The following is a 14668-nucleotide window of genomic DNA, read 5'->3' on the forward strand; positions in this document are numbered from 1 at the left end:
AGTTCGATTTTCAAGTTTGCAGACCACACCACTGTAGTGGGTCGGATCTCAAACAACCAAGAGACAGAGTAAAGGAATGAGATAGAGAATCTGGTGAATTGGTGCGGCCACAATAATCTCTCCCTCAATGTCAACAAAACAAAGGGGATTGTCATCAATCTCAGGAAGCGTAAAGCAGAACATGCCCCTGATTACATCAATGGGGATGAAGTAGAAAGGGTCAAGAGCTTCAAGTTTTTAGGTGTCCAGATCATCAACAACCTGTCCTGGTTCCCCCCGCCAAACTGATACTGTAGTTAAAAAAGCCCACAACATCTCAGAAGACTAAGGAAATTTGGCATGTCAGCTATGACTCTCACCAACTTTTACAGATGCACCATAGAAAGCATTCTTTCTGGTTGTATCACAGCTTGGTATGGTTTCTGCTCTGCCCAAGACCGCAAGAAACTACAAAAGATCATGAATGAAGCCCAGTCCATCAGGCAAACCAGCCTCCCATACATTGACTCTGTCTACACTTCCCACTGCCTCAGAAAAGCAGCCTGCTTAATTAAGGACTCCACGCACCCCAGGCATTCTCTCTTCCACCTTCTTCCATCAGGAAAAAAATACAAAAGTCTGAGGTCACGTATCAACTGACTCAAGAACAGCTTCTTCCCTGCTGCTGTTAGGCTTTTGAATGGGCCTACTTTGTGTTAAGTTGATCTTTCTCTACACCCTAGCTATAACTGTAACACTACATTCTGCACTCACTCTCGTTCCCTTCTCCATGAAGGGTATGTTTTGTCTGTATAGCACACAAGAAACAATACTTTTTACTGAACGTTAATACATGTGACAATAATAAACCAAATCAAATCAAACCAAGTCCTATGCTGATAGACTGAGTAAATTTTAATAATAAGGAGCAATCTGACTGAAACATGCAGGGTTCTGAAGAAGTTTGACAGGATGGACATTGAGAGGTAGTTCTGCTGGCTAGGAAACCAGGAACACAGGGGGCATGGTCTCAGGATAAGGGAATGATCATTTAGGACAAAGATGAGGAGAAATAGTTATTATAGTTTTATAGTTATTTGGAGAGTAATGAATTGATTGGAGATAGTCAGCATGGTTTTGTAGCGGGTAGGTCGTGCCTTACTAACCTTATTGAGTTTTTTGAGAAAGTGACCAAAGAGGTGGATGGGGGTAAGGCAGTTGACGTGGTATATATGGATTTTAGTAAGGCGTTTGATAAGGTTCACCATGGTAGGCTTCTGCAGAAATTGCAGATGTATGGGATTGAGGGTAATCTAGGGAATTGGATCAGGAATTGGCTAGCAGATAGGAGACAGAGGGTGGTGGTTGATGGTAAATATTCGTCATGGAGTTCGGTTACGAGTGGTGTGCCTCAGGGATCAGTTTTGGGGCCACTGCTGTTTGTAATTTTTATTAATGATCTGGATGAGGGTATAGCTGGGTGGATTAGTAAATTTGCTGATGACACCAAAGTCGGAGGTGTGGTAGATTGTGATGAAGGGTGTCATAGTTTGCAGGGAGACTTAGGTTGCAGAGCTGGGCCGAGAGGTGGCAGATGGAGTTTAATGCGGAGAAGTGTGAGGTGATTCACTTTGGTAGGAATAACAGATGTGTTGAGTATAGGGCTAACGGGAGGACTTTGAATAGTGTGGATGAACAGAGGGATCTAGGTGTATGTGTACATAGAACATAGAACATTACAGCGCAGAACAGGCCCTTCGGCCCACGATGTTGCGCCGACCAGTTACAAAACAATGACCCACTAACCTAAACCAATCCCTTTTCGTCCATAAACCTATCCACGGATCTCTTAAACGCCCCCAAACTAGGCGCATTTACAACCGCAGCAGGCAGGGCATTCCAATCCCTCACCACCCTCTGGGTAAAGAACCTACCCCTGACATCCGTCCTATAACTACCCCCCCTTAATTTACAGTTATGCCCCCTCGTGCTAGCTTTCTCCATCAGAGGAAAAAGGCTATCACTGTCCACCCTATCTAAACCTCTAATCATCTTATATGTTTCAATAAGATCCCCTCTTAGCCGCCTTCTTTCCAGCGAAAACAACCCCAAATCCCTCAGTCTCTCCTCATAGGACCTCCCCTCCATACCAGGCAACATCCTGGTAAACCTCCTCTGCACCCTCTCCAAAGCCTCCACATCCTTCCTGTAATGTGGGGACCAGAACTGCACACAGTACTCCAAGTGTGGCCGCACCAGAGTTGTGTACAGTTGCAACATAACGCTGCGACTCCTAAATTCAATCCCCCTACCAATAAACGCCAAGACACCGTATGCCTTCTTAACAACCTTATCTACTTGATTCCCAACTTTCAGGGATCTATGTACACATACACCTAGATCCCTCTGCTCCTCCACACTATTCAAAGTCCTCCCGTTAGCCCTATACTTGACACATCTGTTATTCCTACCGAAGCGAATTACCTCACACTTCTCCGCATTAAACTCCATCTGCCACCTCGCGGCCCAGCTCTGCAACCTGTCTAAGTCTTCCTGCAAACTATGACACCCTTCCTCACAATCTACCACACCTCCGACTTTGGTGTCATCAGCAAATTTACTAATCCACCCAACTATACCCTCATCCAGATCATTAATAAAAATTACAAACAGCAGTGGCCCCAAAACAGATCCCTGAGGCACACCACTCGTAACCGAACTCCATGACGAATATTTACCATCAACCACCACCCTCTGTCTCCTATCCGCTAGCCAATTCCTGATCCAATTCCCTAGATCACCCCCAATCCCATACATCTGCATTTTCTGCAGAAGCCTACCATGGTGAACCTTATCAAACGCCTTACTAAAATCCATATACACCACGTCCACTGCCTTACCCCCATCCACCTCTTTGGTCACTTTCTCAAAAAACTCAATAAGGTTAGTAAGGCACGACCTACCCGCCACAAAACCATGCTGACTATCTCCAATCAATTCATTACTCTCCAAATAACTATAAATCCTATCCCTAATAATTTTTTCTAAAACCTTGCCCACAACAGAAGTGAGACTCACCGGTCTATAATTCCCGGGGAAGTCTCTGTTCCCCTTCTTAAACAATGGGACAACATTCGCTAACCTCCAATCTTCCGGTACTATACCAGAGGCCAACGACGACCTGAAGATCAGGGCCAGAGGCTCTGCAATCACTTCTCTTGCCTCCCAGAGAATCCTAGGGTAAATCCCATCCGGACCTGGGGACTTATCTATTTTCAGACCCTCCAGAATATCCAGCACATCCTCCTTATCAACTGTAACACTGTCAATTCTACTCCCCTGCAACCCAGTGTCCTCCTCAGCTATATCCATGTCCCCCTGCGTGAACACCGAAGAGAAATATTGGTTCAATGCCTCTCCAATCTCCTCCGGTTCCACACATAACTTCCCTCTGCTGTCTATAACTGGCCCTAATCTTGCCCTAACCAACCTTCTGTTCTTCACATACCTATAGAACGCTTTAGGATTCTCCTTAACCCTATCAGCCAAAGTCTTCTCATGTCCTCTTTTAGCCCTTCTTAGCTCACTCTTCAACTCCCTCCTAGCCAATCTAAAGTTTTCTAGTGCACTACCCGAGCCCTCAAGTCTCATCCGAACATAAGCCTCCTTTTTCTTTTTAACCAACGAAACTACTTTTTTGGTGCACCACGGTTCCCTAGCCCTACCAATTCCTCCTTGCCTGACAGGGACATACCTATCACGGACTCGCAGTAGCTGCTCCTTGAAAAAACTCCACATTTCGGACGTTCCCAGTCCCTGTAATCTCCTAGTCCAACCTATGCTTCCTAATTCTCTCCTAATAGCCTCATAATTACCCTTCCCCCAGCTAAAACCACTGGCCCAAGGTTCATGCCTATCCCTTTCCATCACTAAGGTGAACGTAACCGAATTGTGGTCACTATCACCAAAATGCGCACCAACTTCCAAGTCTAGCACCTGGTCTGGCTACACAGATCCCTGAAAGTTGGGAATCAAGTAGATAAGGTTGTTAAGAAGGCATACGGTGTCTTGGCGTTTATTGGTAGGGGGATTGAATTTAGGAGTCGCAGCGTCATGTTGCAACTGTACACAACTCTGGTGCGGCCACACTTGGAGTACTGTGTGCAGTTCTGGTCCCCACATTACAGGAAGGATGTGGAGGCTTTGGAGAGGGTGCAGAGGAGGTTTACTAGGATGTTGCCTGGTATGGAGGGGAGGTCCTATGAGGAGAGACTGAGGGATTTGGGGTTGTTTTCGCTGGAAAGAAGGCGGCTAAGAGGGGATCTTATTGAAACATATAAGATGATTAGAGGTTTAGATAGGGTGGATAGTGATAGCCTTTTTCCTTGGATGGAGAAAGCTAGCACGAGGGGGCATGGCTTTAAATTAAGGGGGGGTAGTTATAGGACGGATGTCAGGGGTAGGTTCTTTACCCAGAGGGTGGTGAGGGATTGGAATGCCCTGCCTGCTGCGGTTGTAAATGCGCCTAGTTTGGGGGCGTTTAAGAGATCCGTGGATAGGTTTATGGACGAAAAGGGATTGGTTTAGATTAGTGGGTCATTTTTTTTTTTTAACTGGTCAGCGCAACATCGTGGGCCGAAGGGCCTGTTCTGCGCTGTAATGTTCTATGTTCTAAATGACTTCACTGAAAGAGTTGTGAATCTTTGGAATTCTCCACTCAGAGGATTATGCATGCTACATTGATGAATATGTACAGAAGGCTGGGATAGACTCCCAATCTCTCAGAGAATGAAGGGATAGGGGAGTGTGCGGGAACTTGGTGTTAAAGTCAAAGATCAGCTAGATTCATGCAGCAGGTTCGAGAGGCTATCTGTATATCCCTGCTCCTGTGATTGGGATTAGACTACAGGGAAAAGCAGAGCAGCGAGATTATTTTGGGATTGATCCATCATTGCTCTCTGCCCTTCAGTCTCCAACCCTCTTTTCCGATGATACTCACCAGCGGAACGCAGGATACAGTCATTCCCATTCCTCGATGTCCAGTTTCCTTTCTAGTCAGGATGCTGTTGGCGTGTGTCTGGTGGTGGGAAGCAGGGCGGATCCTGTTGACAGGAGTTGTTTTGATACCATGTGGCTCTGTGCTTGGGATTCCCTGTGGACATTGGCGAGTCAGAAGCAGAGCAGAATACCAGTGGTTCCAACCCAAACTCTGTAGATATACAAAGAACAAAAGCGCATGGATGGGGAGTGGGAGAGGGACAATTACTCACTGCTGTGATATGCTGAGTCTCAACATTCCTCTGCTGTGTGCTGGAGAAATCCTGTGCATCTTGACCCTCATTTACTCTGCTTACTGGGAAAGCACGGTTCTGATGGAACGCAGAGGGAATGTACATCTGTCTTTTCCTGATAACATCATCTGCAGAGAGTCAGTCAAAGAGAGTGTGAGCACAAGGCAGAGTGAGTGTGGGCACCACACTGTGAGCACAAAGACACAGCATCTCATCCAACAGGCAAGTCTTCTTCTGTCTTCCAAAGGAATCCTTCACCAAGTGTGTGGAAAAATTGCTCCAAGTTGGTTGTGGCAATTCGTCCAGCCATTTGGCTAACTCAGATTGTGCAGAAATGATCATAGATAAGTTGGGGTGTAAAGGGACATCACTTTCTTAGGCCTTGGATAACCCATGCATAGACACATTCAGTGAGCTTGGAGGACAAATTGATCATGTATATCACTTGGCAGCTTGCTGCACTTACACATAGAAGCATAGAATCCCTTCAGTACAGGAGGCCATTCGACCCATTGATTCTGTACCGACTGCAATCCCACCCAGGCCCTATTCCTGTAATTCCACACATTTACCCTGATAATTCCCCTGACACCAGGGTCAATGTAGCATGGCCAATCAACCTAACCCGCACATCTTTGGAGTGTGGGAGGAAACCATAACACCCAGAGTAAACCCACACAGACACAAGGAGAATGTGCAAACTCTACACAGACAGTGACCCAAGGCAGGGTTGAAACTGGATTCCTGGCACAGTTGGACTTAGACAAGTCCAACAAGTGTTTTTTAGCAAGGCGACCTGGCTATACTGAGGGGGAGGTTCACGGGAGATATAAATTTGGAACCATCATTTAGAATGACATACATCTTGTCCACATAGTCATACTTGTTAAGGATGGCCATTCCAAACGCTTTCAAAAACAGAAAATGCAGCATTCAGTAAGTCTGACAGCACCTGTGGAGAGAGAATAAAACTAATGTTTGAAGGTTCATCCAGGCTCAAAACAATGACTCTCTTCTCTTCCCACAGACCCTGTCAGACCTGCTGAGATCCTGTTTTTGTTGTAGTTTAAGATGTACTTTGTAATCCGTGTCAATCTTCAAATCTGTGTGTACTAAGCTAAGGCGGGGGTTAAAGGGTATTGGATCATAATCAAAGGGTTTTAACGAGAAACAATCAGTGGTCCTGGGACTCTGGTCATCTACATTTTATAAAAACAAGGAAAAGTTACAGTCTTTTGAGCCCAAGTTCCATTCTGGGATCTTCCTATCCAGTTATATCAACTGGGATTGTAACAATAATGTCCGGAGTTTTGAAGAACAAGGGGTCATCTCATGGAACCTACAAGATTCTGAAGGGACTTGAAAATTGACGCACTAAGACGTTGTTTCCGCTCACTGGGGAAACTAAAACACAGGGGCATAGGCTCAGGATAAGGGGCCAACAAGTCCGGACTGAAGAGGAGGAGAAACCAAAGAGTTGTGCATCTTTGGAATTCCCTGCGTTGCACTGTAGATGTTCCATTAATTAAAAGATTGGGAAGGACGGATTTTTGGTCTCTTCTGGAATATTGGGACAGTTAAGACAGGCCAATCAGATCGGCCATGATAGTGTTGAATGGTGGACTAGGCTCCAGCAGCTGAACTCTTGCTTCTATTCTTATGTTGTTGATGTTTAGAATAACAGCTGAGGCTGAGAGCAAGCCACTGACACCTGATACTCACCGTGGGAGGCTCCGTACGATAATGTGCTGTGAGTTATTGGGTTATATGAGCTGAGGTTTGCAGGGCCGTGGTTGAATACTGTGTCGCTATGTACAACAGGCTGAATCACTTGCTCTGAGGGGGATACACTGCTGGTTTGGGGGTTGGCTGTCAGTGGTTCTTTCTGATCAAGGTCTGCCGATGGTTTCACTGGTTCTGGTCCCTTCAGCAAACGCTTCTGTAGCCGAGTGTTCATCTTCTTCTCCAGAATCATCTGAACAAGACAGCAATAATCAGCATCTATACAGAATTTTCAAAAGAATTCCCTCTGCCCATAGCCCAAAGCAATTTTTTCAATTCACAGTGCCAGGGACCTGGGTTCAATTCTGGCCTTGGGTGTTTCATTTTAAAAATGTTTAAAAAGTTTATGGCCAATGCATCTAACCAGCAAGTCTTTTTCACTCAAAGGGTGGTGAATCTCTGGAATTCTCTGCCCGTTGAAGTGGTGGACACTACCTCGCTAAATATATTTAAGTCACAGGTAGATAGGTTTTTGATAGACAGGGGAATTAAGAGTTATGGGGAGAAAGCGGGAAAGTGGAACTGATCCACGACAGATCAGCCATGATCTTATTGAATGACGGGGCAGGCTCGAAGGGCTAGATGGCCTACTCCTGCTCCTATTTCTTATGTTCTTATGTAACTGTTGTCGGTGCAGGCTCGATGGACCAAATGGCCTTCTGCACTATAGGGTTTCTATGATTCCAAAGATTCCATTAGATCAAAAAAGCTAGATTGAAGTTGCCAACAAGTAGTAAGTTTGAGTTTGAGAACATTTTAAAATTCAGCAAAGAACCAAGAAGTTGATAAAGAAAGCAAACTTCAGACATGATGTAAACTGTCGAGGAATTTAACCCAGAAAAGTGTGAGGTGATGCGCTTTGGAAGGAGTAATTTGACAAGTACTCAGTGAATGATTGGACATAAGGAAGTACTGTGTTTGTCTACAGATCTCTGAATGCAGAAGGACATGGTTAATAGTATGATGAAAAACGCATATGGGGCGTTTGCCTTTAGCAATCGAGGCGTAGATTACAAAAACAGGGAAGTTATGTTGAGTTATATCGAACTTTGGAATACCGTGTGAAGTTCTGGTCACCACTTTATCGGAAGGATGTAATTGCGCTGGAGGGGGTGCAGAGGAGATTCACCAGCTTGATGGTGACAGTCTGGAATGCGCTGCCTGGAAGGGTGGTGGAGGCAGGATGCCTCATGTTATTTTAAAAATGCCTGGATGAGCACGTGGCACGTCATAACATACAGGCCTATGGGCCAAGCTCTAGTAGATGGGATTACATGGAAGTTCAGGTGTTTCTTGTGTAGACTTGATGGGCCGAAGGGCCTCCTTCTGCATTGTAGGGATTGTATGATTTCTATGTGGTCCTTGTGCATGAGTCGCAAAAACCCAGCTTGCAGGTGTAGCAGGTGGTCAGGAAGGCGAATGGGATGCTGGCCTTCATAGCGAGGGGGATTGAATATAAAAGTAGGGAGGTCTTGCTGCAGCTGTATAGGGCATTGGTGAGGCCGCAGCTGGAGTACTGTGTGCAGTTTTGGGCGCCGCACCTGCGCAAGGATATTTTGGCCCTGGAGGGAGTGCAGAGGAGGTTTATTAGGCTGATACCGGAGTTGAGGGGATTGAGCTATGAGGAGAGGCTGAATAAACTAGGCTTGTACTCGTTAGAGTTTAGAAGAATGAGGGGAGATCTCATTGAGACGTATAAGATGATGAATGGGATGGATAGGATAGAGGTGGAGAGACTCTTCCTGCTCAAAAAAGACAGTAGGACTAGGGGGCACAGCCTCAAGATAAAGGGGAGGCGGTTTAGAATGGAGTTGAGGAGGAACTTCTTCACTCAAAGGGTGGTGAATCTCTGGAATTCTCTGCCCATTGAAGTGGTGGAGGCTGCCTCGCTAAATATTTTTAAGAAGCGGGTTGATGGGTTCTTGATAAGAGAGGGGATTAAGGGTTATGGGGAGAGGGCGGGAATGTGGAACTGAGACACGACAGATCAGCCATGATCTTATTGAATGGCGGGGCAGGCTCGAAGGGCTAGATGGCCTACTCCTGCTCCTATTTCTTATGTTCTTATGTTCTTAAAACACATGGGATTGCAGATAATGTCTTGAGATGGATAGAAAGCTGGTTAACAGATAGGAAGCAAAGAGTTGGCATAAATGGGTCTTTATGTGATTGGGAGGCAGTGACTAGTGGGGTTCCACAGGGATCTGAATTAGGATCCCAACTGTTCACATTATATATTAATGATCCTGTGACAGATTACACCTGGCAAAGATCGGGACTGATGTCCTTGGGGGGTACTTGCTAGAATGGTTGGGGAGGTTTTAAACTAATATGGCAGGGGGATGGGAACCTTTGCAAGGATTCATAGAAATCATAGAAACCCTACAGTGCAGAAGGCCATTCGGCCCATCGAGTCTGCACTGACCACAATACCACCAGGCCCTACCCCCATATCCTGACATATTTACCCGCTAATCCCTCTAACCTATGCATCTCTGGACTCTAAGGGGCAATTTTTAGCATAGCCAATCAACCTAACCCACACATCTTTGGACTGTGGGAGGAAACCGGAGCACCTCGAGGAAACCCACGCAGACACAAGAAGAATGTGCAGACTCCACACAGACAGTGACCCAAGCAGGGAATCAAACGCAGGTCCCTGGAGCTGTGAAGCAGCAGTGCTAACCACTGTGCTGCCATGTTGCCCCAAGATTCAGAGCAAGGGAATTAAAAACAAGAGGAAAAGACAGTGAGGAGAATCAGGAAAGTGAGAGACAGAGAAGTCAAGAGCCAGAGTCAGATAAAGACTGAGTACAAAATAGTAGGAAAGGGAAAAGAAATGTTAAAAGTGCCACCTTAAGGTTTTGTACCTGAACGATCGGAACATTGGAAACAAAATGGGTGAATTAGTTACACAGATAGATGTAAAGGGGGATGATATAGTTGGCATTACGGAGACGTGGCTCCAAGGTGAGAAAGGATGGGAACTGAACTTTGAGGGTTATTTAGTGTTTAGGAAGGACAGACGGAAAGGAAAAGGTGGTGGAATTGCATTGTTGATTCAAGGTGATTTTAATATGATATTGAGGAAGGATATTAGCATAGATAATGTGGAATCTCTATGGGTCAAGTTAAGAATCAGCAAGGGGCAAAAAACATTGGTGAGGGTGTTATACAGATCACCAAACTGTAATGGTAATGTTGGGAAAAGTATTAGACAGGGAATCAGACAGGCATGTGTTACAGGAACATCTGTGACTATGGGCAACTTTAATCTGCATTTAGATTAGGAGAGTCAAATTAGTCAGCGTATAAGTATCAGATTCCAGGAAGAAATATACAAATTGGCAAGAAAAAGCAATAGGCCTGAGGATTGGGAGCAGTTTAAAATTCAGCGAAGGAGGAGCAAGGGATTGATTTAAAAAAGGTATGAGAATAAGCTAGCAACAACATGAAAACTGAGTGTAAAAGTTTTTATAGGTATGTAAAGAGAAAAAGATTGACAAGAATGAATGTGGGCCCATTACAGTCAGAAACAGGAGAATTCATAACAGGGAATAAAGAAATGGCTGGGAATTAAATTTGTCCTTTGCTTCAGTCTTCACAAAGGAAGATATGAATAATGTACCAGAAATGCTGAGAGAAATAAGTTGGAGCTGACAAAAATCAGCATTAGCAGAGGAATGGTTTTGGGGAAATTGATGGGATTGAAGGTGGATAAATCTCCAGATCCTGATAATCTTCAGCAACAAAAACACAAAATGCTGGAAAATCTTAGCAGGTCTGACAGCATTTGCAGGGAGAGAATAGAGCCAGTGTAAGAAGAAATAGCGAGGCATCTTGAGAAGAATTGCTTGATAGAGCAGGCACAGCACGGATTCGTTAAGGGGAAGTCGTGTCTGACGAATTTATTGGAATTCTATGAGGATGTATCTAGTGCGGTGGATGGAGGGGAACCAGTGGATGTGGTGTTTCTCGACTTTCAGAAGGCGTTTGATAAGGTGCCACACAAAAGGTTGTTACAGAAGGTCAGGGGGCATGGAGTTGGGGGTAAGGTGTTAGCGTGGATAGGGGATTGGCTGTCAAATAGGAGGCAGAGAGTGGGTGTCAATGGGTGTTATTCGGATTGGCAGTTGGTGACTAGTGGAATGCCCCAGGGGTCAGTGCTGGGGCCTCAGCTATTTACCATTTATATAGATGGTCTGGAGGAGGAAGCTGAGTGTAAGGTGTCGAAATTTGCTGATGACACAAAGATAAGTGGAAAAGCAAATTGTGCGGAGGGTGTAGAAAGTCTGCAGAGGGATCTAGATAGGCTGAGCGAGTGGGCAAGGACCTGGCAGATGGAATACAATGTTGGCAAGTGTGAGGTTATCCACTTTGGCAGGAATAATAGTAGGAAGGACTACTACTTACGTGGCGAAAAGCTGCAGCAGGCTACGGTGCAGAGGGACCTGGGGGTCCTTGTGCATGAGTCGCAAAAACCCAGCCGGCAGGTGCAGCAGGTGGTCAGGAAGGCAAATGGGATGCTGGCCTTCATAGCGAGGGGGATTGAATATAAAAGTAGGGAGGTCTTGCTGCAACTGTACAGGGCACTGGTGAGGCCGCAGCTGGAGTACTGTGTGCAGTTTTGGTCGCCTCACTTGCGCAAGGATATTTTGGCCTTGGAGGGAGTGCAGAGGAGGTTTACTAGGTTGATACCGGAGTTGAGGGGGTTGAGCTATGAGGAGAGGCTGAATAGACTGGGCTTGTACTCGTTAGAGTTCAGAAGGATGAGGGGGGATCTTATTGAGACGTATAAGATTCATCATGGAGTTCGGTTTCGAGTGGTGTGCCTCAGGGATCTGTTTTGGGGCCACTGCTGTTTGTAATTTTTATTAATGATCTGGATGAGGGTATAGTTGGGTGGATTAGTAAGTTTGCTGATGACACCAAAGTCAGAGGTGTGGTAGATAGTGATGAAGGGTGTCATAGTTTGCAGGAAGACTTAGACAGGTTGCAGAGCTGGGCCGAGAGGTGGCGGATGGAGTTTAATGCGGAGAAGTGTGAGGTAATTCACTTTGGTAGGAATAACAGATGTGTCGAGTATAGGGCTAACGGGAGGACTTTGAATAGTGTGGATGAGCAGAGGGATCTAGGTGTATGTGTACATAGATCCCTGAAAGTTGGGAGTCAAGTAGATAAGGTTGTTAAGAAGGCATACGGTGTCTTGGCGTTTATTGGTAGGGGGATTGAATTTAGGAGTCGCAGCGTCATGTTGCAACTGTACACAACTCTGGTGCGGTCGCACTTGGAGTACTGTGTGCAGTTCTGGTCCCCACATTATAGGAAGGATGTGGAGGCTTTGGAGAGGGTGCAGAGGTGGTTTACCAGGATGTTGCCTGGTATGGAGGGGAGGTCCTATGAGGAGAGGCTGAGGGATTTGGGGTTGTTTTCGCTGGAAAGAAGGCGGCTAAGAGGGGATCTTATTGAAACATATAAGATGATTAGAGGTTTAGATAGGGTGGATAGTAATAGCCTTTTTCCTCTGATGGAGAAATCTAGCACGAGGGGGCATGGCTTTAAATTAAGGGGTGGTAGTTATAGGACGGATGTCAGGGGTAGGTTCTTTACCCAGAGGGTGGTGAGGGATTGGAATGCCCTGCCTGCTGCAGTTGTAAATGCGCCTAGTTTGGGGGCATTTAAGAGATCCGTGGATAGGTTTATGGACGAGAAGGGATTGGTTTAGGTTAGTGGGTCATTGTTTTGTAACTGGTCGGCGCAACATCGTGGGCCGAAGGGCCTGTTCTGCGCTGTAATGTTCTATGTTCTATGAAAGGGATGGATAGGGTAGAGGTGGAGAGGTTCTTCCCGCTCAGAAAGGACAGCAGGACTAGAGGGCACAGCCTCAAGATAAGAGGGGGGGGGAGCAGTTTAGAACAGAGTTGAGGAGGAACTTCTTCACTCAAAGGGTGGTGAATCTCTGGAATTCTCTGCCCATTGAAGTGGTGGAGGCTACCTCACTAAATATATTTAAGATGCGGGTAGATAGGTTTTTGGTAGGCAAGGGGATTAAGGGTTATGGGGAGAAAGCGGGAAAGTGGAACTGAGCCACTTCAGATCAGTCATGATCTTATTGAATGGCGGGGCAGGCTCGAAGGGCTAGATGGCCGACTCCTGCTCCTATTTCTTATGTTCTTATGTTTTGAGTCTGGATGATCCTTTGTCAGAGCTGAGAGCAAAGAAAATTAGCAGAGATTTATACTATTGGGATGGGGAAGGAGGTGGAATTGGACAAAGGCAATATAAATGAGGATACAGGAAGCTGAGAAAGGTGCTAAAATTGTCCATCAAGTGATCAGAATGTGAGAATGGCAGAACACAGGCACAGATTGTTAAAGGGCTGCCTGAGGAATGTGACAGTCGCCCTGAAGGGGTTTGGGGTGCGTGCGGAAAGAATGAGAACTGAAATGGTGAAATGGAAGTGAGACAGAAAGATAATAAAATGGAGAACGAGAAGGAACATAAAGAAATAAAATAAATGGGAATGGGGTGAAGGTGGAGGGGAGAGTTCACACTTGGAAGTTGTTGAACTCAGTGTTCAGTCTGGAAGGCTGTAAAGTGTCCAATTGGAAGATGTTCCTCCAGTTTGCATTGGGGTTCACTGGAACATTGCAAAAGGCCGAGGACAGACAGGTGGGCAGGAAAGCAGGGTGGTGTGGTGAAATGGTAAGTGACAGCAAGGTCTGGGTCCTGCTTGCAGACAGATCGGAGATGTTCAGCAAAGTGGTCACCCAGTCTGTGTTTGGTCTCTCCGATGTAGCAGCAAATGCAATAGACCAGATTGAAGGAGGTGCATGTGAAACACTGCTTCACCTGAAAGGGGTGTTTAGGACCTGGAATGGTGAGCATGGAGGAGGTAAAGGGGCAGGAGTTGCACTTTCTGCAATTGTATGGGAAGGTGCCGTGGGCAGGGGGTGAGGTGTTGGAGGGTAGTTCATGTGAGCCCGCAATTCAAAAAGGGAGGTAGAGAGAAAACAGGGAACTACAGACCAGTGAGTCTAACATCGGTACTGGGGAAGTTGCTAGAATCCATTATCAAGGATTCCATAACTCAGCATTTGGAAGGCAGTGGGATAATCAGGCACAGTCAGCATGGATTTACAAAAGAGAAATCATGCTTGATGAATCTATTGGAATTCTTTGGGGATGTAACTAGTAGAGTTGATCAATGTGAACCAGTGGATGTGGTTTATTTAGACTTTCAGCAGGCTTTCCTCAAGGACTCCCTCAACAAGCTGCTACTGGGCAGCACAGTGGTTAGCACTGCTGCCTCAAAGCACCAGGACCTGGGTTTGATTCCCAGCTTGGGTCACTATGGAGTCTGCATGTTCTCCCCAAGTCTGTGTGAATTTTCTCTGGGTGCTCCAGTTTCCTTCCACAGTCCAAAGATGTGCAGGTTAGGTGCATTGGCCATGCTAAATTACCCCTTAGTGTCATGGGAAGCATAGGTTAGTGGGATTAGCGATGCAAATACGTGGAGTTACAGGGGTAGGGCCTAAGCAGGATTGTTGTCGTGCAGACTTAATGGGCTGAATGGCCTCCTTTTGTACTGTCGGGTTTCTATGATTTCTATATAA

The 14668-nt window shown here is 45.9% G+C and overlaps 1 protein-coding gene across 1 annotated transcript in view; it reads right to left on the reverse strand.

Moving 5' to 3' along the window:
- Positions 1-14668, reverse strand: part of mapk15 (mitogen-activated protein kinase 15) — a gene marked incomplete at its 5' end in the record, with an annotated part of 107369 nt that overhangs the window by 20055 nt on the left and 72646 nt on the right. Inside the window, 3 exons of the mRNA XM_080184094.1 lie at positions 4979-5140; positions 5250-5398; positions 6993-7245. Of these exons, the coding sequence (XP_080040220.1) occupies positions 4979-5140; positions 5250-5398; positions 6993-7245 (564 nt within the window). The remainder of the gene's footprint in view (positions 1-4978; positions 5141-5249; positions 5399-6992; positions 7246-14668) is intronic.

Source organism: Carcharhinus amblyrhynchos, unplaced genomic scaffold, assembly GCF_965287045.1.
Source record: "Carcharhinus amblyrhynchos unplaced genomic scaffold, sCarAmb.v2.hapA scaffold_561, whole genome shotgun sequence".
Lineage (NCBI taxonomy): Eukaryota > Metazoa > Chordata > Chondrichthyes > Carcharhiniformes > Carcharhinidae > Carcharhinus > Carcharhinus amblyrhynchos.